The following is a 24,771-nucleotide window of genomic DNA, read 5'->3' on the forward strand; positions in this document are numbered from 1 at the left end:
CTCTGAATCCTTCTCTAGTCATGTTCTCTTTAAAGCAAGCTCTTGGTTCCCCATTCCCCCCTTGGATAATAAACCTTCTGTCCTCAATATTTTAGAGGTTACCCTCTGAGCCCCAGTACATAGTACCCTAAAAGGAGATGCCACTAAGTATTTCCTAAGGATGGTAATTGCATGTATTCAAAGTAACTTCATTTTTCCTTTGGAAAGGAAGAAGACACTAATAGATGTGACTGTAATATAAGTATCATGGATGGTTTGAATGGTTGTCCACAACCATTTTGCCCAATTCAACTTTGTAAGGAACCCAAAGAGGAAAGATTAACAATGACTGTCTGTGGTGCATTTTGGTTTTGAAGTGGTGTGTGTATGTGTGTGTATGTGCACAGGCAGGCACTTGGATGGGGAAGTGTGTTGTCAGAGGCTTGTTTCCTATTTCATCCTCAGCATGGCCTCCCCAGCGTAGAGATGACTGCACTGCAACAGCAGTCAAGGATGGATGAGGGGTGTGGAAATCGCTGACTCAGGTGAACTGAGCTGTAATTAAACTTCAGAGTCAGGTCATCGAACGTGAATTCATATACACAGAGCAACAACATACACTTGCCCCTTAAATGATCACCTTCATCAAGAAGGAAGTCTTATTCTTCCAGATTTTTCTGACTTTGGATGTCCTCCCTCCTGTGTAGTCCAGTCTACCTTCCCAATTCTCTTGAAACCTTAAGAGACTTCATCTTTTTCCAAACCAAAATAAAGCAAAGCAAAACTAAGATCAATTCCAAGGAAAACATTCGAGAACATGAAGAGTGGGAAGCATTTAAGGAAGGACTGTGATTTCTTTCAGTTAAGATATGTGTGTGCTTTGAAGGACAGGGAGAGGAGTAGCTTTGGCTTTGGCTTTGGCTTGAATGGAGAGTTAAGTACAGTGGCTTTGTGTCACGATATCTGAAATATTTCATAATTTTTGAAAGGAAATTTCTGAAAGGAAAAAGGAAGTTTATTTTGGTTGTGTCTCTGCTTCTACCTGAGAAAAGATAGAAGGCCCTCCTATTATTCTAATTTTATTATAAACTGAAAAACTATGTCTGTTCATAGACAAGACTGTGCCTACTCTCCTCTTTTAAGTTAATGCTCATAAGTCAATTCTTTTTTTTTTTTTTTTTTTTTTTTTTTTTTAGCAAATGTTCAAATCACACACCTATGAAGCTGGATCAACTTCAGTGACTCCATCCTTGGGTGAACTCTAGTTGCATTGAACTTCTGATATGGAGATGCCCTTCCTGTTTTGCTAGTATTATGACATCACACATGTTTGAATGACACATCAGGAAGCAAGGACATAGCCCCGGAGTACTCAGGCAGCTCTGCTGTTCTGTCTGCCGCAAAGGTGCTAGGTTTCCCAGGCTTCTCCAACTTCCTTCCTACTCAAAGTCTTGCCCCGCCTCTCCTTCACCTTGGCCCAGGATCACACTGCACATCTTATTTCCTACCCAACTATGATCACAAAAAAAGAAAAGATGAAAGCCATGTGTCATCTTGTTATTAAACATATGAACAGTTAAATCATAAATGAAATAGGAAAGGATAAATTTAAGTGGTAGTATAAGACCTGAAAATTGTCTGTGTATGGTATGTTTACCACTAGGGTTTTCTTCAAAATAGAGACAGACTGGCCTCATGCCGATGCATAGCAACCTTGAGTCATACTGCCTGAGTTAAAATCCCTGCTCTGCCACTTCCTAGCAACATGGCCTTGGGCAAGTTATTTAACCTCCCTGTGAAATCTAGATAGTAATAAATAGTGCCTTCTTTTTGAGGCTGAAACAAAAGAAATTATGCATGAAAATGCTTAGCATGATACTTAGCACACAAGAACTTAACTTTGACATTATTATGTGCATTGATCTTAATTTTTCTTCCAGCCCTTTTAATGCTAATAAGTGAAATACCTTAAAAACTGATAGGTATTGGAGATGACCCGCACCCAGGAAAAATCAGCTCTGGGCAACAAACCACATGTGGTAGAGTGGCCTCCACACCTGGAGGAAGAGTTCCTCCTGAAAGCAGTGGATTCTCCGAGCTACTCTCTTCACCCTACAGGTGCCAAAAATCTGCCCATGAAAGGAGACAGGAGTTGCTAAACTGGTTGGTAGCTTAGTTTGTTTTTATTTAATATCCATTACCACCTTCCGAGAGCAGCCCGAAGAGACCAGGGACACAAACGACAGAGTTCAAGTTCCCTCCTCCTAGGCTGCCAGGTCACTTTTTCATCCACACAAGACCTCAAAGGGAGAAAAATGGTTTCATTTCCCCCAGAAATAGAGGAGGCTGAGGAAGTCAGTTGGCATGTTGGGGGCATTGATGGCTCAGCTACGGCATCCCTGGCCTTAGGGTACCTGCTCAGTGCTCCTGGAGTTGCTGGCTTTATGGGCTGCTGGGAAGAGACTTGGGACGAAAGTGATCATGAACATCTCTAAAGCTAATAGCACAGAGTAGAGTCTACTTCAGGTACAACCAGAGAAATGAAAGTTGTACCCCATTTGTGTACAATGAATCAAAATAATAAAATAAAATTTAAAAAGCTAATAGCAAAATTAACCATAAAAGATTTTAACCTGGAGAATTCAGAGGAATACTTAGCTCCAAGCTAAAGAAAGTCACAAGGAAGAACAGGAAACCAAGTGTTAAACAGGACCACAAAGAAGCACACTGCCCAGGGGGGCGGTCTGTGTTTCTTTATATCAAGATTAAAAATAATAGCATCTTTAGTCTCCCTGCCAACTCTCTCTCCTTCCCTCCATGCTTACTCAAACTGGCTCCTGCTCCTCCACCTTCCAGACCTCCTCTTTTTTTTTTTTTTTTTTTAAATGACTCTTTATTGGTTGTAAATGGGGGTGGGGGAATGGGAGGGAGCAGGGGGAGAGCAGGATGTGATTGGCTAAGTGAGACCAGCACTGCCCTGATCATTCCCCACCCACACCCTCCCTGGAGAAACAGCTGGAATGAGAAGTGGGGAGGGAGGCTGGGGATTGGCTGAGAGTCAGTGGCAGGGTGTGGTGAGGCAGCAGGGATGAAGCATTTACCTGTGTAAGTAAGTCAGGAGGAGGGCAAAAGAAGAAAACAGTAGGAGGCAGGGAAGCAGTCTCTGTCTCCATCTCTGCCCTTTGAAATAAAAGGGTATTCGTTTCCTCCCTTCAGCCCCCAACCCAGTGAAGGTGAGTTACTCACTAACCAACTAATGCTTATTCTGCAGCAAGAGGAGCATGGAAGTCAGAGCTGCATGGTTTCTGGGTGTCTCTCTACACCCCAACTAAGGGTTTTCTCCCTCTGTTCAATTCTCTGAGTCCAGCCTTGGATCAGAGCAGGAGAGTAGCTTTCTGAGATTTAAATATTTAGACCAGGACCAGGAAAGCTTTTTCATTTATTTAGGTTGGGTAAGCAATTGTACAGACAACAAGAAAAGAAAATAGACATGTTTTGGAAATTTCCATCTCTGAGCAGTTGAGATTGAGTTGTGATTTTGAAAGAGAATAGTTTGAGCAGGAGTCAAAACAGGGGTTCACCCAGGCGAGTAGAGTGTCTTGGTTTTCCATTGCATTTCTAACAGGAAATTCTCCCATGGCTTTATCAACTCAGTGTCTATCTGTATTTAAATAAAGGGTGCAGTGTGTGTATGTTTGATTACGATGGTTGATAATGGAGTTCTTGTTGGACAGGTGTGTAAGGTATGGGCTGTGCTAGGTTGTTTGTAAGGAGATGTGATATTGGGAAAACCCTGACATGTGCTACCAGTTCATCTCCGGAAAACCCACCAATAATCTAGCTACAAAGTCAAGTTTATTTGGGTTCAACTCATTCCTTTTCTGACTTTTCCTATTAATAGATGTAGACACTAACAAACAGAAAGCTACCGGGCTGTGCCGGGCCTCGCCCACATTGATATTTCATGGCTGCATGTTGAGTCTGGTCAGAGTTCCAAGTAGGGATCAGGCCAAGATAGTGTGGCAAAGTCCACAGACAGGAGAACTAGGCCAGGGCAGTGGTTTTGCATGGTGTTCCTTCAGGTGTCCCAGGTGGCACTTTGTGTGGCAGGGGTACCTGTTTAAGGAAGCTGACTGTAGAAGCCCAATCAGTGTAGCAAGTCAGAGCTCCATTTTCCACCTTAAGGGTTCACACTTTGGTTCCTAACTTTGCCTTTTTTCCTCCTGCTGCAGAGAAGAGCAAAGTGGGAAGATCTCAGGGCCAGGTTCCCAGGGCCTGGCACACACTGTACTGAAGGAATATACTAGGTTTCCAGTGGCCAATGGAACTTTAGGCATTAGCGTCCCCCACACCACAGAACCAGCCCACCACACTAACTGCCTGAGGGCTGCCAGAGATGGGGAACTTGTCAGCAGTGAAGGTCACCTGCAGTGTCTAACTGGTCCCTTCTGGGCAAAGGGTCTTCTAGTCATCCTTTCCCTCATACCACTGGTGAACAGGAGATGACAATGTTTCCTGACACACAGAGATTTGTCTGTGTGCTCATGGAGAGGGAGATGACACAGTGCAGATTTCAGCCTTCCTGGAATTTTTCTTAGGATGTTCTCTAACCCAAGGCACATTTCTAGGTAGTCAGCCAAAACCTCTCTGACTACTGAGAAGAGAGGCTGAGCTCTTGGAGGATATGGGGCGGGGTTCAGGGAGGGGGACGATAAGGGGGGCCTGGGTCTGTTCAGAAAGTCTCTTCCAGTCAACCTAGAATGGGACTGGAGCCGAACCCCACAGGCTTCAGATGCCAGAGTGCCACATGCCGTTTATTTACTCTTTTCTAAGGCTTGGTTAGTTTTAGTGGCATAGTTAATATTTAATGTGTCTTTGGATGGGTGGCCCTGACTATAGGCTGCGCATATTTCCCAGCCCATTCCCCCCCTCCGCTTCAGTCCCCCAAAGAGGTCAAGGGTGAAAAGACACAGAATTCTCACCTTGACTGCTGTGCTTGTTTCTCAGGTTTCTTATCTGCCAGAAATACGTCAGGTTTCGATGTCTGCCCTGATAAGCGCCCCCAAGTTTCAAGGTTGTGGAGTTGATAGAAGGAAATGCTGTATGTGGGTTGGGCAGAGGTGGTGAGGGAGGATGGAAAAATGAAAAGAATAAAAGACTTTTTTAACTGTTCAAACTCTTTGGATCAGAAAATTTGGTATGGAAATGAGGTGTCAGCACCTGTGGGCTCGCTCAGCTTGGTTTCAGGTTCACATCATCTCTGCAGGGATTATAAAGTGCCTGATGACATGATCTTCAATGGCATTTAGTGTCATTTCTTTGCCTCTTTCTCTCTCTCTCTTCTTTTTTGCTACTGGAGATTAAACTCAGGAGTGCTTTATCACTGAGCTACATCTCCAGCCTTTTAAAATATATTTTATTTTGAGGCACAGTCTCACTAAATTTCTTAGGGCCTGACTAAATCGCTGAGACTGACCTTGAACTTACGATCCTCCTGATTCAGCCTTCTGAGTCTCTGGGATTACAGGAGTATGTCAGCACACCCCTCTACTGTCATTTCTTTACTCTGGAAATATGTGACTGCCGTTAGGTCAATAAACTGTCCTGGAAATATAGGTATGAACCAAATAATGCACAGGGTTTAAGATATGAAGCAAATGAAGAGGGTGGTCTTTCAGTCTTTAGTACTTAGTCAGGGGTGATCAATGACCCCTCTTTAGGTGCATACCCTCTGGCCCTTGGCTGTCCCTGAAATCCCTCTGCAGGGGGCCCAGATCCACAGCTGTCCTGTATATGCTGCTCAGATTTTTCACCATTTCCCTTGGTAACAGATAGTGGGAAGAGCCCCAGATTTCACACCTGTAAAATGAAGAAAATGTCACTGACTGTCTAAGTTACCAGGTTATTCTGAAGTTCTGATGAGCATATCTGAGAGCACTTTGTAAGCGGCAGTATGCCAAGTTGTTGTGGAGCAAGGCTATTCCTGTGCTTCAGGGTCCGCAGTGCCAGTGTGAAAGTCCTCCCTGGGAGGAAGGAGAGGCTGTCGACCCACTGCAAAACCCGAAGCATACTTGGAAGATCAAGGGTAGCAATTTTCTCTGAAAGTAAGAGGCTGCATCTGCTCACCCATTCAGAGAGAAAATTACATTAATTACAGTGAGTCACCTTAAATATTTATTGCCTCAATTTTACATATAAGAAAACTGGAGCCCCAAACCAGACCCTTGGATCAACACTGACTTCTTAAAAACAATGCTTTTGTCTTACTCTATTTTAGACCCCCACTGCCTAGTAGGTGCTCATAAATGTTAATTTAACTGAAAACACTGCTCAAATTCCACTAAACCATATATTCTCTGGGAAATAAAATATTTAAGAACAATTTTACAGTAATAGATTAGAAGTCAAGGAGAAACCTCTCAAGAGCTCAACCCAACAGACACGAGGACAGATGGCAAGCATGTTTTGAGTGCCTCCTGTGTGCCTAAGCCCATGAGCCATGGGTTCCCTTTGCTGTATTAGCCTCAACCCTGCAGAATGTTAGGGATGGGTGAGTTCTCTCTGGACCTGGACAGTCATTAATGGGGTATATGACTGGGATGACTAAACTTCATCCACATGATTTCTCACATGCCTTTCTAACCTAATGAAGAAAGCCTAAAAGTCATCTCTACCAATGTTACTTTATCATTGGGTTTCTTGGTTATCTCTGCCCTTTTGTTCCCCTCCTTTGTAGAGACTGTGGATCCTTATGAACCACATTTGGGATCTTCCCTTTTCTTTCTACAGTGTTCTGCCCTTCCTTTCCTCCCTCCCAAGCAGAAGACTAGCTCCATGAAGCATACTTGTCAGCTCTCAGGGGTTAGAAGACTGACTCACTCAACCCTGCCCAATCCTGCCCAAACCTGACATTGGCACTGGAAGCTAGTACTGGCAGAAGCCAAAGGGATATCTGCCTGGCTTCCAAATCCTGAGTCCTCACATCTTCTAGAGAACACATTTTTTCCTAGGGTATTTTATCTAGTATTGGGAAAGCAGAGGAGATAATTAAAATATAGCATGGTTTTATGGGCAAAATATAGACTCAGAATCAGATAAACTTTATTATGATTCTAGTTCTCCCGGAATTTTCTGTTTGACCTTGGAACTGTTCTTTGATCACAAATCTTTTAGAATTTAATTTAACAGAGGAGTCACCATGGGCCTGCCCAACTCTATTTCCCACACGCCAGTATGTGGAAGTCCTTGGGACAATCAGTGGGAAGGCAACACTGACTGCCTTTGATACTACTATGGTCACAATGAACTTGAAATTTTTTCCCCTAGGAGTTGGAGTCAGGAGGAAGCTGTATAGAACTTTTCTCTTTTTCCTCTGACATAGGCTAGGGAACTTTGCTGGGACTATATGCCACAAAGTGGGAGGAGATGCACAGGAGGGACCTTAGACTTGTGCCAGTCATCACAGGTGCCAAGCTCAGAGGTTAGAGAAATGATGATGGTCATCGTGGTGGTGGTAGCTGTGATGACTCTGATGACGTTTACCTTGACAGCAGCTGACCGTGCACTGCACAAAGTGTTTTACAGGGAGTTTTTCATTACATTACATTCTTAAAGTGACTAGGAAGTAAGTTCGATTAAGAACACTGTTTTTTCTCTCAAGTCTATTAAACCAGAACCCTTCTTTTCTAAATTCTTATTTCCCTTACTTCACTTTAGTTTGGTCCTAGATGGATCTTGTCTTTTTCTTATTACAAGAACAATAGTAGTTATTCATTTTATTCATTAAGTGTTTGAGTATTTACTACCAACAAAACTGTGCTGTTCTCTCATTTAATCCTTACATTAATCTTATTTAATGAGGAAAATTAGACTAGAAGAGTAATTTGCTTCAGGTAAAATAACTCTAAATGGCTCAACTGGAATTCGACCCAGACCTAACTACCTCCACAGCCCAGTCTATTAAGCCCTGTAATATTTATGGTTTATAATAAAGACAATGTAGGTGAAGCTCCCTGGTTAGGAGGGAAAGGGTAACTAAGAGAAGTGATAGAAGCTGCTTTCTGACTAGACCACCTCCCTACCACCTAAGTCTGTCCTTGTGCATGTATTTGAGCGAGGTCACGTGTCCTTCCACGCAGGCTGGGGGCTTGGAGCCACGGCTCTTCACCGCCCGCTTCCTGCTCTCTGCTTGCTTGACGTCTTCATGGCCATACTGCCCTGGGGCCTGGGCAGAGCCTTGCAGAAGCCTCGGCTCACACGTGGCTTTGATTCTTCTCTTTTCAGGCCCAGCTTGGGACATTCTTCGCTTCCCTTCACTTCCCCTCTGGGAGTCCCTTTCACCACCCCTGCGCCTTGCTTCGGGCGATGCCCGAGAGGGAGCTGTGGCCAGCAAGGCCTGGCTCGGAACCCGTGACCTGCATCCGCAGCTGCGACAGCATGATGAGCGCCACCTCCACCCGCTCTGGATCTGTATGTACTCTCCCTCTGCTCGCTGGCCCGCTCTCTGCACACCTGCTCCGCCCTGCCCCGCCCCGCCTGTCACCCTCATGGCTCACCGCACCTTCTCTTTTATCTTCCTTGTTAGCGAGTGAATCACAACATGGATGGGTGCTTTCTGCCTGAGTCACGCTCGGTTCTATTGAGCACGGGGCGGAACAGCCTCAGAGAGTGATAGAACCAATAAGAACCCCGTCCTGTCCCCAACTTTCATTAGGTTGAGGAGTTAAACTGAGGAGAGAGGGAGCAGGCCTAGGATCCGAGGTCATGGTGGAAAGCAGAACCTAGATCCTTGCAGCACATGGATTCGCCATTACTTGAGTCTTTTAGGAAGATCTGAAAGAATGGAGTAATTGGGAGTCTTAAGTTTTACAGCTAAAGAGATCTGGGTTTTTCAACTTGTAAGTTATATGACCTTGAGCAAATTACTTGATTTTCCCAAGCTTCATTCTCCTCAGTTTTAAAATGGGCATAATATTAGCACCTAACTCACTGGGGTATTGGAGGGAGTAATTGAGAGGAATTTAAAGCACCTAGAACTTGCCTCTGTGTAGAAAAGCCCATCTAGGAGCAGAGACTGAGACACTTTGAAAATCACTGTATTTAGCTATTTGTGAGTGGCATATAATAAACTATAATTTGGGGAGGCAGGAATTTAAATCTCGGTTGTCGTAAGACTGGTGTGAAAGAGTTCATCTGCCCTATCCAAATGTAAGCATCCCTTTCTTGTTCACTGTCACATGCATAATAACCCAGAGAATTTAAACTGTTTTGTTTCATATTCAATAGGGGTCTTTGAAAATGTAAAGATCATAAGGGTCTCTACGAAATGTCAGAGGTTTAATATAGTTAATGGGCTTTAATATGTTAAAAGTGGAGCAGATAAAGCAACACAAACACACACAAACAAAGTGCAGACAACCTATGCAAGATTTCTTTTTGACCCCGTAGGATGGGGACATGGAGACATCTTCCTGTTCTTGATAGGCTGAAGCCAGTACGTGTAGTTGTCACATCCCATTGGACACAGAATATGACAAGGACTACAGGTTTTCTGAGTGAATCATCCACAAAGGAGAAATTCAGAGTTGGCTTATCCTGGCAAGGTTATTTTAGAAGAAAGAGGCAGTAAAGAAGATCTCTGTTCCAGGAACTTCAAGGGCTATATTTGGGGCTTCCTTTGGCATGCAGGCCCCCAGCAATCATCAGACAGATGACTTTAAGGGCAGGGGCAACTGGACGGGTTATTTAATCACCTTCTCCCCTCCCCACAGGATATTTTTAGGGCAATCTCAAAATCTTCCTTGCCATCTGATGGGATCTGAAGAATATACAACTCTGAGGTGTCCCAAATACCAGGAGGACAGATGGAAAGGCTAAGAAAAGTCTGGGACCTGGCCTTTGAACCTCCTTTGAAAAGCAACTAGTTCACCAAACTTCCTGGTCTGGTGGAACCTGGGCAGACCATTGGAGATGGCCATAGTATCATCCTCCAAACATCCCATGTGCTTTCTCACAACACAAATGATCCACTTTATGTCTTCTTAGTGTTTAACACTAAGTTTCTTTCCCTTCCCACCAAATCACCCTGTTTCTCCACCCTCCCTGCTTAAGTTAATATTTGGTTAAGAAATGCACACTTATTTGAATATTAGCCAGAGCCAAATGCCATCAAGAAAGTAAATTTATAAAAGGAAAAAGTCCTGCATGGAATGTATTTCAAAGTCAAGTATGAAGTATTTAGTAAGCTTATCTGTGGCTAGTCAAGCCACTGTTCCCATTGACCTGGCAATCAGTGGTTGGCTGCATTTCCTGTTTGTCTTCATATTGTCCTTGACATACCAGATCAAGTATGCAGAAGTATTTTAAAAAGTTAAAAATAATACCCATTTGAGTTTCAGGTCAAATAATTTTGTTGTCCCTATAATCTGGAGTTAAATCAGAGAAACTGAAATATTTGACAAAGGTCACACAGAATTAAAATCAGAACCTGAACTGCTTCTTATCTGTGCCCAGAAGCATTCCACCCAGGACCAAGCAAAAGAAAACACCCTTGCCATCCCCTTGGTCAGCCACCAGAGCTGGGTACTACAGGGGCCCCAGCCTGGCAATCTCTGCCCTCCCTCGTGCCTGCAGTTGTAGGAAGCAACTCCAGTGGGTTTGCAGAGTCACACCAGGAAGAGGATCCAGCTCCTCAACATTGTTTCTCCACAGCAGGGTGATTCTCAGGCCCCACAGTTTCTGCAGAGAGAGAGTTCCCTCTCACAACTCCCTCTCCCCTTCTGCAGAGTGACAGTAGCTACGACTTCCTGTCTGCAGAAGAGAAGGAGTGTCTGCTGTTCCTGGAGGAGACCATTGGCTCATTGGACATTGAGGCCGACAGCGGACTCTCCACTGACGAGTCTGAGCCAGCCACAACTCCCCGGAGTTTCCAAGCACTGCCTGTAGCACAGCTGGATCCCCAGAGTAAGCCCATTGGGCTGTGGGGGCACTTGTACCAACACCCAGAGAGTCAGTGCCTCCTGGTCACTTCCTGGCACTCCTGCCCTCTGTTCACAGGCAGGAGGAACTCTGCACTTCTCACCACTCTCTTGGCCAGAATAAAGCCTTGTCCCTAGAGGGAAGGAGGGATTGCTGACAAACTAGCTCCCTATGTCTTCCTGTGAAGTAGCAGAGGCTTGGGAGGGAAAGGGGTTTGGTTACCTACTATCCTCTTGTGGAAAAATTCTAAAGACATATGACCCCCCAGGTGGAGGAGGGGGTCAGGGAGGGCTGGATGGTTGGCCCTGGACAGACCAAGTCAGTCTGGGGAGCTAATCAGGTTGACCCAGAGGACAGGGCTGCAGGAGATAAGAAGAGGGAAGGACTCCCCAGCTGCAGTGGGTGGTGCATGGAGGCGCTTCTTAGAAAGGATGGCATTGAGGCGCAGTGGAAGGGGACAGGACAGGATGGCACATAAGCGTGAGTCATATGTCCCAGGGTGCAGGGAGAACTTTACTCTCAGAGACAGTCCCATTGGTTTCAAGTCTACAATTACTTATTCATTCATTCATCACATATTTATCGACAATGTGTTAGACCCCCCTATAAATAGAGTAGTAAATGGGGACCTGCCCCTTGAGGCAGCTGAGGCACCTGCTGAGCTTGCAAGAAGGAAAGAGGCCATGTCACTGTGATGCAGGGCACTGTGCTATTACAGAATTGGCCAGGTGCTCATACAAAGTGAAAGTAGAAGACAGAGGCTGGTCAGATCAAGAGCAAACCACTTGTTCAAATGCTTCCCTTGGGCTCAGTTACCCAGGATCCCCAAGATAACTAGAGGGAACCAATTCTAAATCCAATGCTGATTTTGATGCATTTGAAGAAGGTTGGGAGAGCCTGAGTCAAGGATGTGGAGCAATCGGGGGTTAGTCTTTCCCCAGTGATCATGAAAAATTAATCCTCAGTCAAAAGGAATCTGTCATTATTGATCTATTAGACTAGGTGATCTCCAGACAAGAGTGGTACCCTTTAAAAGCAAAGAAAATAAAACCCATTCGTTCAGTTGGAGAGCAGAGTTCAAGTATTTGTTTTCCCCTTTGCAGCAGGATTCTCACCTCTGTCCATTCTTTCTGTCTGTTCTCCCTGATCCTCACAGGAAACTCAGAGAAGACGATCATTCAGCAAGGACCAGAGCCAAGGAGGGTGACTCAGTCCTCCTCATTTCATCCCCGTGAGCCTCACAGCTTGGGCTTCAAGTCTGGCTCCTATAGCCTCCCTAGAAATATCCATATTGGCAGAAACCAGTACCTCAAGAAAAGCACCACCCAGACTGACAGTCACTTCCCTGGAGAATCTAAGGGGCCCCTAGCTGAACCTAAGAAAAAGCAGACCAGCCAGAGCAAGGGACCCAGCCAGGCACCAGCTGATCCCCAGGGGGCTGCCCTTGACCTGGACGTGGTACTCATTCCCCCGCCTGTGGCTTTCCAGGACGCCCAGCCAGAGCAGGATAGGAAAGACAACCTGCCCAAGGGGCCAGGAGAGCATCGGCCCCAGCTCCACCCACCATTCAGCTCCCTGGATAGAGTAGAGCCAGATTCAGAGACCATGTCCCATGCAGCCACTGGGAAAGGCTCAACAGGGGGTGCAGGACATCCACAGCCTCCTCTCACCGAGTCGTCTTGGGTTGCTAGAGCTGAAGATACTTCCCTGCCACCAGGGGCCGATCCAAATTCCAGAGTGGCTCCACTCACAGCCCCAAAGCCCCGGAAACTGCCACCCAACATTGTTCTGAAGAGCAGCCGAAGCAGCTTCCACAGTGATCCCCAGAACTGGCTGTCCCGTCACACTGAGGCTGGAGATTCTGGCCTGGTGTCATCTTCACTGCAGGAGCAGAGGAAAGCACGCAGAGAAGCACTGGAGAAGCTGGGGCTACCTCAGGACCCAGAGGAGCCCAATCTCCCCTTGAGTAGGCCCACGAGCTCCTTCAGACTCAAGGAGTCTCAGGGCCGTGGCCCTTCCCCAGCCCCAACCCCAGCTCCAGCTCAGCCATCCGCTCCAGCTCCCATAGCAGCAGTTGCTCCTGCTGCAGAGAAGATTCCAGCTCAGGGATCTTCCCCAGTGAAGCCTCCAGCACCAGCTCTAACTCAGGGGCCCTCTCCAGGCAAGGTTTGGATTCCTGCCCAGGAACCCTCTCTCATGAAGGTTACCAAATCCACACCAATCCCTATCCCTAAGGCTCCAAAGGCAAACAGTGGCCTAAGTCAGCCAAAGCCAGACTCAGGACTGACTCTCCAGGAGAGCAACATCCCTGGCCTGAGACAGATGAACTTCAAGTCCAACACTCTGGAGCGTTCAGGCGTAGGACTAAGCAGCTACCTCTCTGCTGAGAAAGACCCGAGTCCCAAAACCAGCACTTCTTTGGGAAAGGGCTCCTTCTTGGACAAGATCTCACCCAGTGTCTTGCGTAATTCTCGGCCCCGCCCTGCCTCCTTGGGCACTGGGAAGGACTTTGCAGCTATCCAGGTTGGCAAGTTGAAGGACCTGGAGCAGGACCAGAGCTCCAAGCGCCTGTCCTACCAAGGACAGAGCCATGACAAGCTTCCTCGACCCCCCTGTGTCAGTGTCAAGATTTCCCCAAAGGGCATCCCTGATGAACATAGGAGGGAGGCCCTGAAGAAGCTGGGGCTGCTGAAGGAGTAGGCCACCAGTGCCACCATCACTAAAACAAGAGGAAAGACTGCGGGTTCCACTCAGGAGCCCTGTGACCTCGCAGCTCAGGGCTGGGGCAGCCAAAGGCTCCTCTCAGGTGCTCTGTGCTCTTGGAGGTGAAGGGGAGGGAGAGACTTTTGTCCAAGCATGTGTTTAATTCAGAATGATTGTGCCATTGACCACCTCTCCGGATCATTCTGAAAATGAAATAGACAAGAGGGGGGCATACACATGTGTGTTTGGGGGCACTATACGTATCACTGGCACTATTTATGTAACATACAAAGGCACTGCTCAGAATTCTACTCTGGTTGAAATTTTTCTTACAATGGAGAGGGGAGTCCAAGCCCGAGCAGAAAAGTCAAATGAGATGATGAATGTGCAAGTGACCTGAAAGAAAAGTTATAGTCGGCACATAAAGGTTTACATGAAATGTGGGCCTCCTCGAACCCCTGCAAGAAATGGAGACTGGCTCATACCTTGCTGGATCCCTCTCTCAGTTCAGGCTTTCTGGACAAGGCCTAAAGCCTAGAGAAGTTGGTTTGTTATCTCTTCACCCACTGCCTTCTCAGTATCGCCAGTCCCACCATGGTAGGACCCCTCCCTGTGACTAAACCTTAGTTCACTGATAGCAGGATAGCTCTTGTCAGCTCTTTAGGATAAGAGGCCACACACTCACACCTCCACCTGCACGGGAGAGAGTCCTTGTTTGTGGGCTTGATAAATTCAGTAATAAACTGTGCTGTGGTCCATGGCTCTGGTATTACCATGCTTCCTGCTCTCTTGCTCTTTATCTCAACTCTGCACGACTAACTTGAGGACAGGTCAACACTGAGATGGAAGCCCCAGCCCAGAGGCTTTATAAATACCACAGAACTGTTTCAGACCTATGCTACTGTAGGCCGTTTTCAAATGTCCACAGTTCCAAGGATAAGAAATCAGCACAATATATAGAAAATCGGAACTGAGAGAAATCTTAGAAAAGCTCCTATCTGACCCTGCTGGGGAAGGGAAGAGACTCATCTACATATAGTAAACAGTCAAGTTGGGGACCCAGGGCTTCTGATTCCCATTCTCTGCTGCCTCCCTTAACCACGCTCTTGTACTTCATATACCACCTTGAAGACCCGTGGTCACTACCAAAGGCTCAGCCCTAAGGGCCTTCTGAAGCATCCAGGATTAAACGTTCAGGATATTTAGTGTTGTAATTTTTATTTCATCTTCAGAAAGTGGTTATATAATAACTCATTCTTAACCAGAACCCCTCTTCCTGCAAATTATCTGACCAAGCTGTATAATTGGAGCAAATGCCAAAAGAGGGTAATGTGAGTAGGTGAGTAGGTGAGGGTACTGTGAGTAGGCTTGTGAATACAAGTTTGGTGATTCGACATGGCTAGACATGACCCTGCTTCCCCTTAGGAAATACATCTAATGCCTGTGACTGGGTTGGAGTTCAGCACGTCTAGTTGTGAGGGGCAGATAAAGGAACTTGTTGGAAAGGTGCCCTGCAGGTCTGCTGAGCATTTCTGGCCCATGTTCTTTAAGACACATTACTGTCAAACTCCAAATTTCTAAAGGTTGGGGAAAGGATGACAGGAGCTCCACCCTGTCATGGTATGTGGGGTGTGGGTGTGGCGGTTTCTATGTGCACTTCTCACACACACTCACACCCAAAAGCCTGGTGCCTCATTCCTAGCCCTGGGTGAGGACCTGGTCTGTCACAGCTGGAGGGGACTCCCACGCTGGTCAAACTATATCTTATTACAGACTCTCATGAGGAGAGAGGGCCACCTTCTAGAGAAATGAATGGACATGCCAGATTATTTTGAGCTGCTTCATGTATAGGTTTCCAGACACAACCTGAGGAACAATAGCTTTCTTCCTTATTCATTAATTACCTTAATTAACTGGAAAACATGAGACCATCTATCAGCTGAGACTTGGTGGGAATCTGGAGCCCTAGCATCAACACAAGGTTAACCAACACTGGTTGGTCAGGACTACGACCTGTTAAGTCTCCACCCCTGGGAAAAGAAACTTCTCTCCCAGACAAAGCAGTTACAAACAGCTTGCACCTGCCAATCAGCATCCTCATCCTAGTGATGAACTGGCTTTCCCAGTTCTCATAATCTGAAAGACTCCTTTCCCTTGTTATTTAAGGATACCATGCTCCTCTATGTCCTTGTCCTTCAAAGAGTATATTCTGCTTTAAGGATAACCTTTGGGGTTCAGGTATAGAATAATAAACCTAAACTAAGTCATCTTGTTTTGAAGAGGAACAAAGAGACCCAGTGAAGATGGAATCTACCTCCCTGAAGGGGATGCGAGACCCTCCTGAGATAGGGGCTATTCTCTTGTATGCATGTAGGATTGCTCTTCATTCAGCTTGAACTTGTTTGGTGGAAGGTGAGAATGGGTTCTGTTATTTCTTTTCCGAGGATTTTGGGAATAAGTTTGTAAATACCATCCATCTGATTTTAAAAGCCAAAGTGATGACTCTTGGCCTTGGATTTCTGCTATACACCATCATAGTTTTGCCAGTACCAGGCACAAACTAGCCGCAGAATAAAGGAGTTGGCCTCTCCCCAGCCAGGCGCAGTAGGACCTGTGTCTTCAGAGGTGTTGTCAGCTGCTCCCCTGAGTCACCACTCCTGTGCTATCCTGGGAATTCTGCATTCTGACTCCAGGGTGGGGGCAGGGCAGACCCACAGGCCATCTTACACTGAAGTTGGGACAGGCCCACTCACCTCTTACCTGCCACCTTCCAGATGGAAGTGTGGTCCGGCAGAGTCCATCCTGTAACCTGGAGGTGGGAAGGTGTGCAAACATTGATGTTTGTTTCATGGAAGGAAAGGCGGGTGAAAGATAGCACAGCCCTAGCTGATGTTCTGGGTTTGAGCTGGAGGAGAAGGTTGAAGATTCTATAGGATGCACGAGTATGTGAGATGAACTCCTCCCTCTTTGTATCCATGGTTGCCTATGTAGGCAAAGAAGGATCATACTTTGCAGATATGAAAATACATCTTTTAAACTAATGGAAGTGAGGACCAAGGGGCTGAGAAGGAGGAATCCTGTCTGTGTCAATCAGAACCTAAGAAGGAATGCTCTTTTCCTCATGCAAATGACTATAGAGCATATAAATCTAGACTCAAAGTCAGCCTCCATCATGGCCAATCAAAAGCCCTGGCATGTCACTTTACCTTTCTGTACTTCAGAATTCTCATCTGTGAAATGGAGGAAATGCCACCACCTTTCAAGATTGTTGGAATGGAAAGGTGATATAAAATATGTCAAGCTCAGTGCTTGGCACTTGACTCCGTAATTACAGTATTATCTTCAGGACTTGGTCTTTCCTTCTCAAAAGGAGCAAATAGAGAAAGGGTTGAAGCCAAGAGCTCACCTAATTCTGCTCTGAGAGGGAAGAGAGGAGAACAAGCTGCCTATAAAAGTCCAAAGTAACAACTAGTCTTTGGCACACCCTGCAGGTGACTCAACTTCACCCACGCCACATTTCCGGAATTTTGAGTCTGATGTTTGTGTCTTGGTGAGGCTGAGCCCGCTGTTTCCAGCTTCTGAATCCTCAAACCCAGCCTCCCCTTGATTGTGAATCTCATGCTTCCTATGAGTGTATAGTTTAGTTTTTCAAGTTTTCTCTAACTTCCTTTTGCTGTGTGGTTCATGGAACTACATGGTGTTCTATAGTTATTTATTTTTAGGAAGGAGGAGGAAAACTTACATAAGAAGTGGGAACTTTGGCTAAAATCAGAAAGAGATAGAAACTATAAAAAGGTTTCAAGATTCCTGGAGACTTTTTTAAAAAACAGGGTAGGCATCTTTTGGATTAGGCATTAGTTATCAGAAGCCCACAGGATGACCTCTCCACTTCCTTCCTAGTGTGGTGACCCTGTGAATTGCAGGAGTCATCACCACCATCACTGACACTTGGCACATGAGTGAGGTGAAAACAGGTAACAATCTAATTCCAGGCTGTCACTCTCTCTTGCTCATTACCTAGTTGAATCATTGTCCTTATTCCCCACTAGCTCTGGACCCTGAGTTCAAAATAGTATGAAACACAATGGTATCCAGGCAGAGCTCCAGAACAGGTGAACTTTAGTAGATGACTTCACATCACTCAAGAAATGGAGGACTTGGAATGAACAGTCTCCTAGATCCATGGCAGCCCTGTTCATAAACCTAAACAAATTAATTAGGAAGATCAACACCCTGCCAAAAATAACCATGATCCAGTCTAAGGTAAGCTATACCTCATAGAATTTGAGAGCTGGAAGGAAATTTAGGTTTTCAACCCAAGTTCCCACTTAAAGAGAAAAATGGATGGATGTATAGATGAATGGATGAATGGATGGATGGATGGACGGATGGACGGATGGATGGATGGATGGATGAATGGATGAATGGATAGATGGATGGATGGATGAATGGATGAATGGATGGATGGATGGATGGATGTACAAATAAAAGGGGAGGGGAGAAAGATTAAGAACATGGAGTAGTCAAGAGCTTAGGCTTGGAAGGTAGGTTTCCAGAGTCTTTGTACTTTAGTTCCCTTTCCAGTTATTTCTTTTTATTTCCTTTATATTCTTTTTCTGTGTAGTTCAGGGAACTAGATGCCATCCAACAGTTATTGTTTTATTTTATTTTACTTCATTTTTTGGTACTGGGAATTGAACCCAGGGCCTTGTGTAGGCTAGACCAGGGCCTTGTGTAGTGCTCTTCTCTGAGCCGCATCCCCAGTCCTTTTTATTTTATTTTGAGAGAGGACCTCACTAAGTTGCTGAGGCTGGCCTCAAATTTGCAAAACTCCCTGGATAGCTGGGACTACAGACCAATAGTAACATCTAACTATTTTTTTTAAGTGGAGGAAAAATGAACTAAAGTTATAACAGGATAAAACCCTATAAAGTAAGGTAATAATAGTACATACCTGTTTTAGCATGTTTTGTCATCGTGACCAAAACACCTGACAAGAACAACTTAGAGGAGGAAAAATTTATTTGGGGCTCACAGTTTCAAAAGTCTCAGTCCATAGACAGCCGACTCCATTGCTCTGGGCCAAAGCTGAGGCAGAACAACGTGGTGTAAAGGCCCAGTGAAGGAAAGTCTCAACTCCTAATAGAGTCAGGAAGAGAGAGACAGAGAGAGAGAGAGAGAGAGAGAGAGAGAGAGAGAGAGAGAGAGAGAGAGAGAAGGAGTCATAGGGAAGATACACCCTTCCAGAGCATGCCCCCAGTGACCCACCTCCTCCAGCCATACCCCACCTGCCTACGGTTGCCATCCATTCAGTCCATCCCAACTAGGTTGGACTGTTTAGGTCCCAGCTCTCCTAATCTAATCATTTCACCTCTGAGTAGTCCTGCATTAATAGGAGCTTTTGGGGACACCTCATATGCAAACTATGCAGTGTTCCAAGAATAGAATCAATTAGACAATATGTATGAAAACACGCAGCACACTGATCAATAATGAGTTATTAATATTGCTTGCATATACATATGTGATTTAGATGCTGACTCCCCACCCCCATATGAGGACTGAATTAATCATAGCCTGCACCTAGATTCCTCAAGCTGGAGTGTTCCTCCAAATTCCAGACCCTCCTACAGCCCACCTCCACACAATTCTGTCCTATCTACATCTGTGTGTCCTGCATCAGGACTTCCCCACGTCACCCCCCTCATTATCCCTCCAGATTCAAAGGCCAGGCCTTTGAGGAGTCCCTTGGGAAATGAAGTGAATTAATAGCATCTTGTCATTTTTCTAAGCTTTCTACTGAAGGTTGGGAGGGGGATGCCAAGGGACCTGTCGCAACCACAAGCCCCCTACCCATCCTTTCTATCTTCTCTCTTTCTATGCCAACTTTTCCCACAACCGGAAATCCTTCTCTCCTCCACCCACACTTGAAACCCTTTATAATCTGAGCATTGACCCAAAAGACTATTCCAAAAATTCCTCATACACACATACAGTTGACTGAGTGGCATCAGCTGTGCCTCCTCGTCATCCTGCCTGAAAGTGGGCAGAGAACTTTGACATAAAATTGCCTGTGGCATCCACACCTCCTCCAGCTCCCACTGACCCCCACCACACTCTTCCTAAACAGGCAGGTACTGAGAGACCCTCTTTGGATCATTTCCTTCCTCTGTCCAACTCCTTGGGTGTGGGAAGGGTTTGTCATCTCTTCTCAGTGACTCTTTGCCCCTTTCTTCAGGCAGGGTTCCTCTGCATCAGCAAAGGGTCCTGGTAGGTCTCTGTGGGCTAAGGGAGATATTGTTTGTTTGTAGCTAGTTCAAATACAGCATCGTTAGCCTTTTGGGGTCACTTAAAAGCAGGCATAGTTAGAGTTCCAACCTTCTGCCATTCCTCTTCCAGCTGGGGGATCAGGAACCACCCTGTGCTCGCAACCCAGCCACCTGGGAAGGAGCATCATCCAGTGGGTCCCCTGCCCTGCCGAGTGCTCTGTTCACCTCCCTACAAGAAGAGGTCAGAATAGCTGCCCAGGTTTTGTTGCTGTTCTTCCTCATGGGACAGTCACCCAGGCTGAAGCACCCTCCTTTCCAGAAATAACGTCCAGAAGGCCAGAACAGAGTTCTCCATTTGGGAAATTTCTCATCGAATCTTCCCTCTGTGCTCTATTCCTCAGCCATCTCCTTGATGAGCCAAAGGCATCTCACACTTAGCATGAAACACAGACCCCTGTGGGGGACCTCTATTTCTCTGTGTAGAAGTAGCATCCACCCAACCAAAATGTGATCCATGACACCGCCCTCTCCATGGCTTCACCAAAGTAGTCAGTCCATCAAGTCATGTAGATGTTACCTCCAAACCTCTCTGGAACCTGTCCTCTTTCCTTCTTTCCTTCCCTCATCCTCTCTCTCTCCCAGACCACAATAGCAGCTGTCTGATTGTTCTCTTCACATCACCCCAGCTTGCCCTCAGTTCCCTCTCCATCCAGCAACCAGAAGGATCTTTACATGTATACTGCATTACCTTTCATGTAAGGAAAGGGAATCTGAGAAAAAAAAATACAGGGATAAACCAAAAACAAATGTGATCGGTTACCTACAGAAGGTGGGAAGGGAAGCAGTCAGAAGAAAGGGGGGATGGGAACAGGGAGAACCACACCTTCCTGAGTATACCTTTGTGTATGATCCAAATCTGAAAACCCTAGTAATGTTTTGTATGCTCATTAAATAAATAAATAAGCAAACAAATACCTGGCGCGTGTGTATAAGGAGAAGGGGAATCCAAATGGAATACAAATAACAACAGATTAACCTGCGTTAAGAATGAATGTCATCACCAGGCACCATTGGCATGTGCCTGTAATCTCAGTGAGTCTGGAGGCTGAAGCAGGAGGATCCCAAATTCAAGGCCAAACTCTGGCCAATTTAGCAAGACCCTGTCTCAAAACAAAAAATACAAAGGACTGTGAATATGGCTCAGTGTTAGAGTATCCCTGGGTTTAATCCTCAGTACTCCAAAAAAGAATAAAAAAGAAAAAGAAAAAGAAAATAGTGAATGATATCATCATACCAAAGTGGATGGGAAAGAAAAGAGCTAATTTAAGTAATTTGGAGGAAAAAAATGAACCCGTACTTTGAATACATGCTTAAAAAAAAAGACATTCTATTTTATAAATGTTTTTCACATTTATAAGTTTAACAATTCTAAAACTACATTATGAGTGTTATAGGAATAATTAAATAAGCAACTATGCTATGGATAAAGATTTATTACTTTGAGGGAAAGGAGTAATAAATTCAAAAATGAAGATTGGAATGAACCCTGGGATACTGAATTGGAATCAGAGACATCCATATGAACTCATGTTTAGTTAGGTAAATAGATGGAGAGGCAGACAGATAGATGATGGATAAACATAGACAAAGATATTGGTAGGTATGTATATCTGTACTTACCTTTCCCAGTTCTATCTTCTCTCTGAGAGAGACTGTGGGTAATGACACCCCAGTAGGAATGAGCATATCTGGCACACGGACCTTGGTTTTCAATAGCATTTTCTACAAAAAGAAACTAGAAGTCTTTGGAGAATTCCAGGGCCAGCCCAGAAAAAAACAAGACAGGCTTGAAATACCTTGTGATGCCTAAAAGTAAGAAAATACTCAAAAAAATGATGACCACATGTCTAAAGGACATAAGAGCCAACACGAAGTTCTCTCGGTCAAATAAGGGAGAAGCTGAGCAATGAAATAAATGACAGTTATGGATTAAACTCCTTGGATTGAAAATAATTATTCATGGTTCCCTACTGATGTAAGTACATAATTGAATAAATAACTAAATCAGGGAGAAGCAATATTATTCTTTACAGAACAATTTCAATAAAGGTGGAATGAATGTCTAAGATAGAAGGATCACAATTGGCAAGCATTACAGTAATAATCATCGCAGGCAAGATTATTAATGGACATTGAAATGAATGGAAGAAAATATGATGAGATGTTGGCATAGTCTCAAAGTATCTCCCCACAAAATCCTTATTTATTACAGAGGGAAAAATAGTACGTTTGCAATGAAAAAACCTGGCAGACACAAGTTTGACCAAGCGATCAAAGTTAACACCGCTAATTACAACATACATGGTTATCATGTACCTCCTATTACAGTGCACAAAATCATTTCTATGGTGTTCTTGCCAAAAATGCACACCCTGACCTTAAACACAAGGAAACACCAGACAACACAGATGGAGAGACTCTCTACAAAATAGTTTCAAAAACATTGGAGTATTGAAAGATAAAGAGAATCTTGAGGAATTATCGCACATGGGAGAAGGCAATTAAATAGCATCCTGGGTTGATTCTTGCACCAGAAAAGGACGTTCCAATTTAATTTTGATGAGTATATTGCGCAAGATGCTAGCATTTGGGAAGGATGGGTAAAGATTATTTGGGGACTCTGTACTATTTTTGTGACATCAAATATTAATTTTTTCCCTAAATCTGACTCCTCCCACTGTTCTAAGGATATAGACAGGAAAAAACATTTTTTTTCAGTGCTGGGTATAGAACCCAGTGTCTTGTGCAGGCTAGGCAAGTACTCTAGCTGTGAGCTACACCAGTTACAGACCAAAATCTTAAACATGGACTTCAACATTTCCAGATTCAGGGAAAGGCAGTCCCAGTCCATCGCTCTTAGCCTCCTGCCTCTTCCTTTCTGAGCGGCAGTCCCTCCTTTAGTTCATGGAATTAATCTCTCCTCCAAAGAACATTTGCATGATTATGTCATTCATGTGTGCTCTTCCATCAACTCCACTTCGAGGTATTGGAGACCAGGTCTCATTGTATACCACACACATTGCACAGTACTTAGTATGCAGAAAACACTCAATGAACTCTTGTTGAATGAATGAATGAATGAATGAATGAATGATGGAGTGCAGTCTGCTACAAATGTCCATCAAACAGAAGGTATGAGCTACAGAAAGGATACTTCTGATTCGCCGAGTCTCAGGGACACCTTTTAAATTTTTTCTCATATACCCAATTCACATTGGGATCTTCCAGGTGGTCCTCGTGATCTCCTTGGTAGTTAGATTTGGTACAACAAATACGGAGCCTTGTCTCTGCCCAGGGCCTGGAATCATGTTAAGGAAGCTCCTCACCAGAGCTGGGAAACCTGTTTGCCCCAACTCTGCAGGACCATACTTTTGGATCTTCAGAGACAGAAGGGCACATTTTAAGAGGAAAGATTCTGGAGTCAGATCTTGAGGCTTATTTTGAGAATTATGATGACAGGTCACATTTACTGTGGTTAATATATATGAAACACAGGGGTGTGTGTTTACCCACATGCCATCATTTGATTCTTTAATGTCCTATAAAATTCCATACATTAAACCTTAGTCCTCAGGGTGGTGCTATTGGCATCCTCCCTACTCTCTATTGCTCACTGGCCATGAGGTGGGTGATTTTGCTCCACCACACACTCCCTACCATTATCATCCAACACACCCACCAGAGGCCTAAAAATAATGGGTATACTTGATCATGAACTGGAGCCCCCAAACTCTGAGCCAGAATAAACCTTTTGTCTTTTTAAGTTGCTTATCTCAGGTATCTGTTATGGTAATGGAAAGCTGACTAACACACCATATATATCCTAATTAATCTTCAGAACAACTCTAACATTTTTGCCATTTTGTAGAAGAGGAAACCAAGGCATAAATAGGTTGCAAATTTCTCCAATTCTCACAGCTAATTAGTGCTGTAAAACTTTGAGCTCTGGTTATTATACAAAATCCCTTAAACTGTATTTTCTCCATCATACCCTAAAGCAAATATTGTCTAACCTCTGTGGGTGTTCCAGTGGGAAAGGCCACTTAGGAGGCCACTCGTGTGATCACTCTACTCTGATTGCCTATCATATCAGGATATCAGTATGTATTTGTAACAGTGACTGGGGACATTAGTCCCACTATTTTGCTTAGCAGACAAATGACTACACAGTAAGAACTGGGGCCAGAGAGATAGGTTGGGCAAGACCTGTCAGACACATGAGCAGGAGAGGGTAAGGATCTTAGTTGCATGGGGACCATTCAGTCCACCCCACCTCTGGGTCCAGTTCCTTTTCTGGGGCTCATTGCAAAGAAGTTTCTTCAGCTATACAAGGCTTGGGGCTAGTTTGGGAAGAATAGACTTCCAACTCCTCAGCTTCCTGTTCACCTTCCACTGTGGGTCTCTTTCATGAGCCACTCCAGCCCAGATCCCTTTCCCTTACCCCTAGTAGTGTGGATTTACCATAAACAAGGCTTTATCACTTCTCAGAACTTTGAACTCTCAAATCATCTTTCTGCTCTGCATTCTCCTCCAGCTCTGGAAGTGACCAAAGGTGACAGAGCTTAAGGTTGTTGGATTTGGTTCTTCCAACATGTGGCAGCTGTGTGCCCTTGAGCAAGATACTTGGTATCTCTGATACCTTTTCTGATTCACAGAGCTGTTTGAGACTAACAGCAGACATGTATTTATGAAAGCATCAGGAGATCTTTTCAGCGTGCAGATGTTAGTAACCCCTCTTCTTCGCCCAGCCTGGGGGCAAAGATCCAGAGCAACTCCGAATGAA

The 24,771-nt window shown here is 44.9% G+C and overlaps 1 protein-coding gene across 1 annotated transcript; it reads left to right on the plus strand.

The window, feature by feature from the left end:
- Positions 1–3,092: 3,092 nt before the first annotated feature.
- On the plus strand, positions 3,093–14,419 carry C12H1orf116 (chromosome 12 C1orf116 homolog). The gene is made up of 4 exons (XM_047519813.1): positions 3,093–3,212; positions 8,263–8,448; positions 10,764–10,941; positions 12,113–14,419. Exons 2-4 carry the CDS (start codon positions 8,344–8,346, stop codon positions 13,654–13,656), a joined length of 1,827 nt encoding a protein of 608 aa, XP_047375769.1. The 5' UTR covers positions 3,093–3,212; positions 8,263–8,343; the 3' UTR covers positions 13,657–14,419.
- Positions 14,420–24,771: the final 10,352 nt, after the last annotated feature.

The sequence above is a fragment of the Sciurus carolinensis genome, chromosome 12 (genome assembly GCF_902686445.1).
Source record: "Sciurus carolinensis chromosome 12, mSciCar1.2, whole genome shotgun sequence".
NCBI lineage: Eukaryota > Metazoa > Chordata > Mammalia > Rodentia > Sciuridae > Sciurus > Sciurus carolinensis.

Coding starts and splice junctions, on each gene's coding strand:
- C12H1orf116 (XM_047519813.1), top strand. CDS start 8,344: ATGCCCGAGAGGGAGCTGTGGCCAGCAAGGCCTGGCTCGGAACCCGTG. Junction 8,449..10,763: donor CCTCCACCCGCTCTGGATCT/GTATGTACTCTC, acceptor CCCCTTCTGCAG/AGTGACAGTAGCTACGACTT. Junction 10,942..12,112: donor AGCACAGCTGGATCCCCAGA/GTAAGCCCATTG, acceptor TGATCCTCACAG/GAAACTCAGAGAAGACGATC.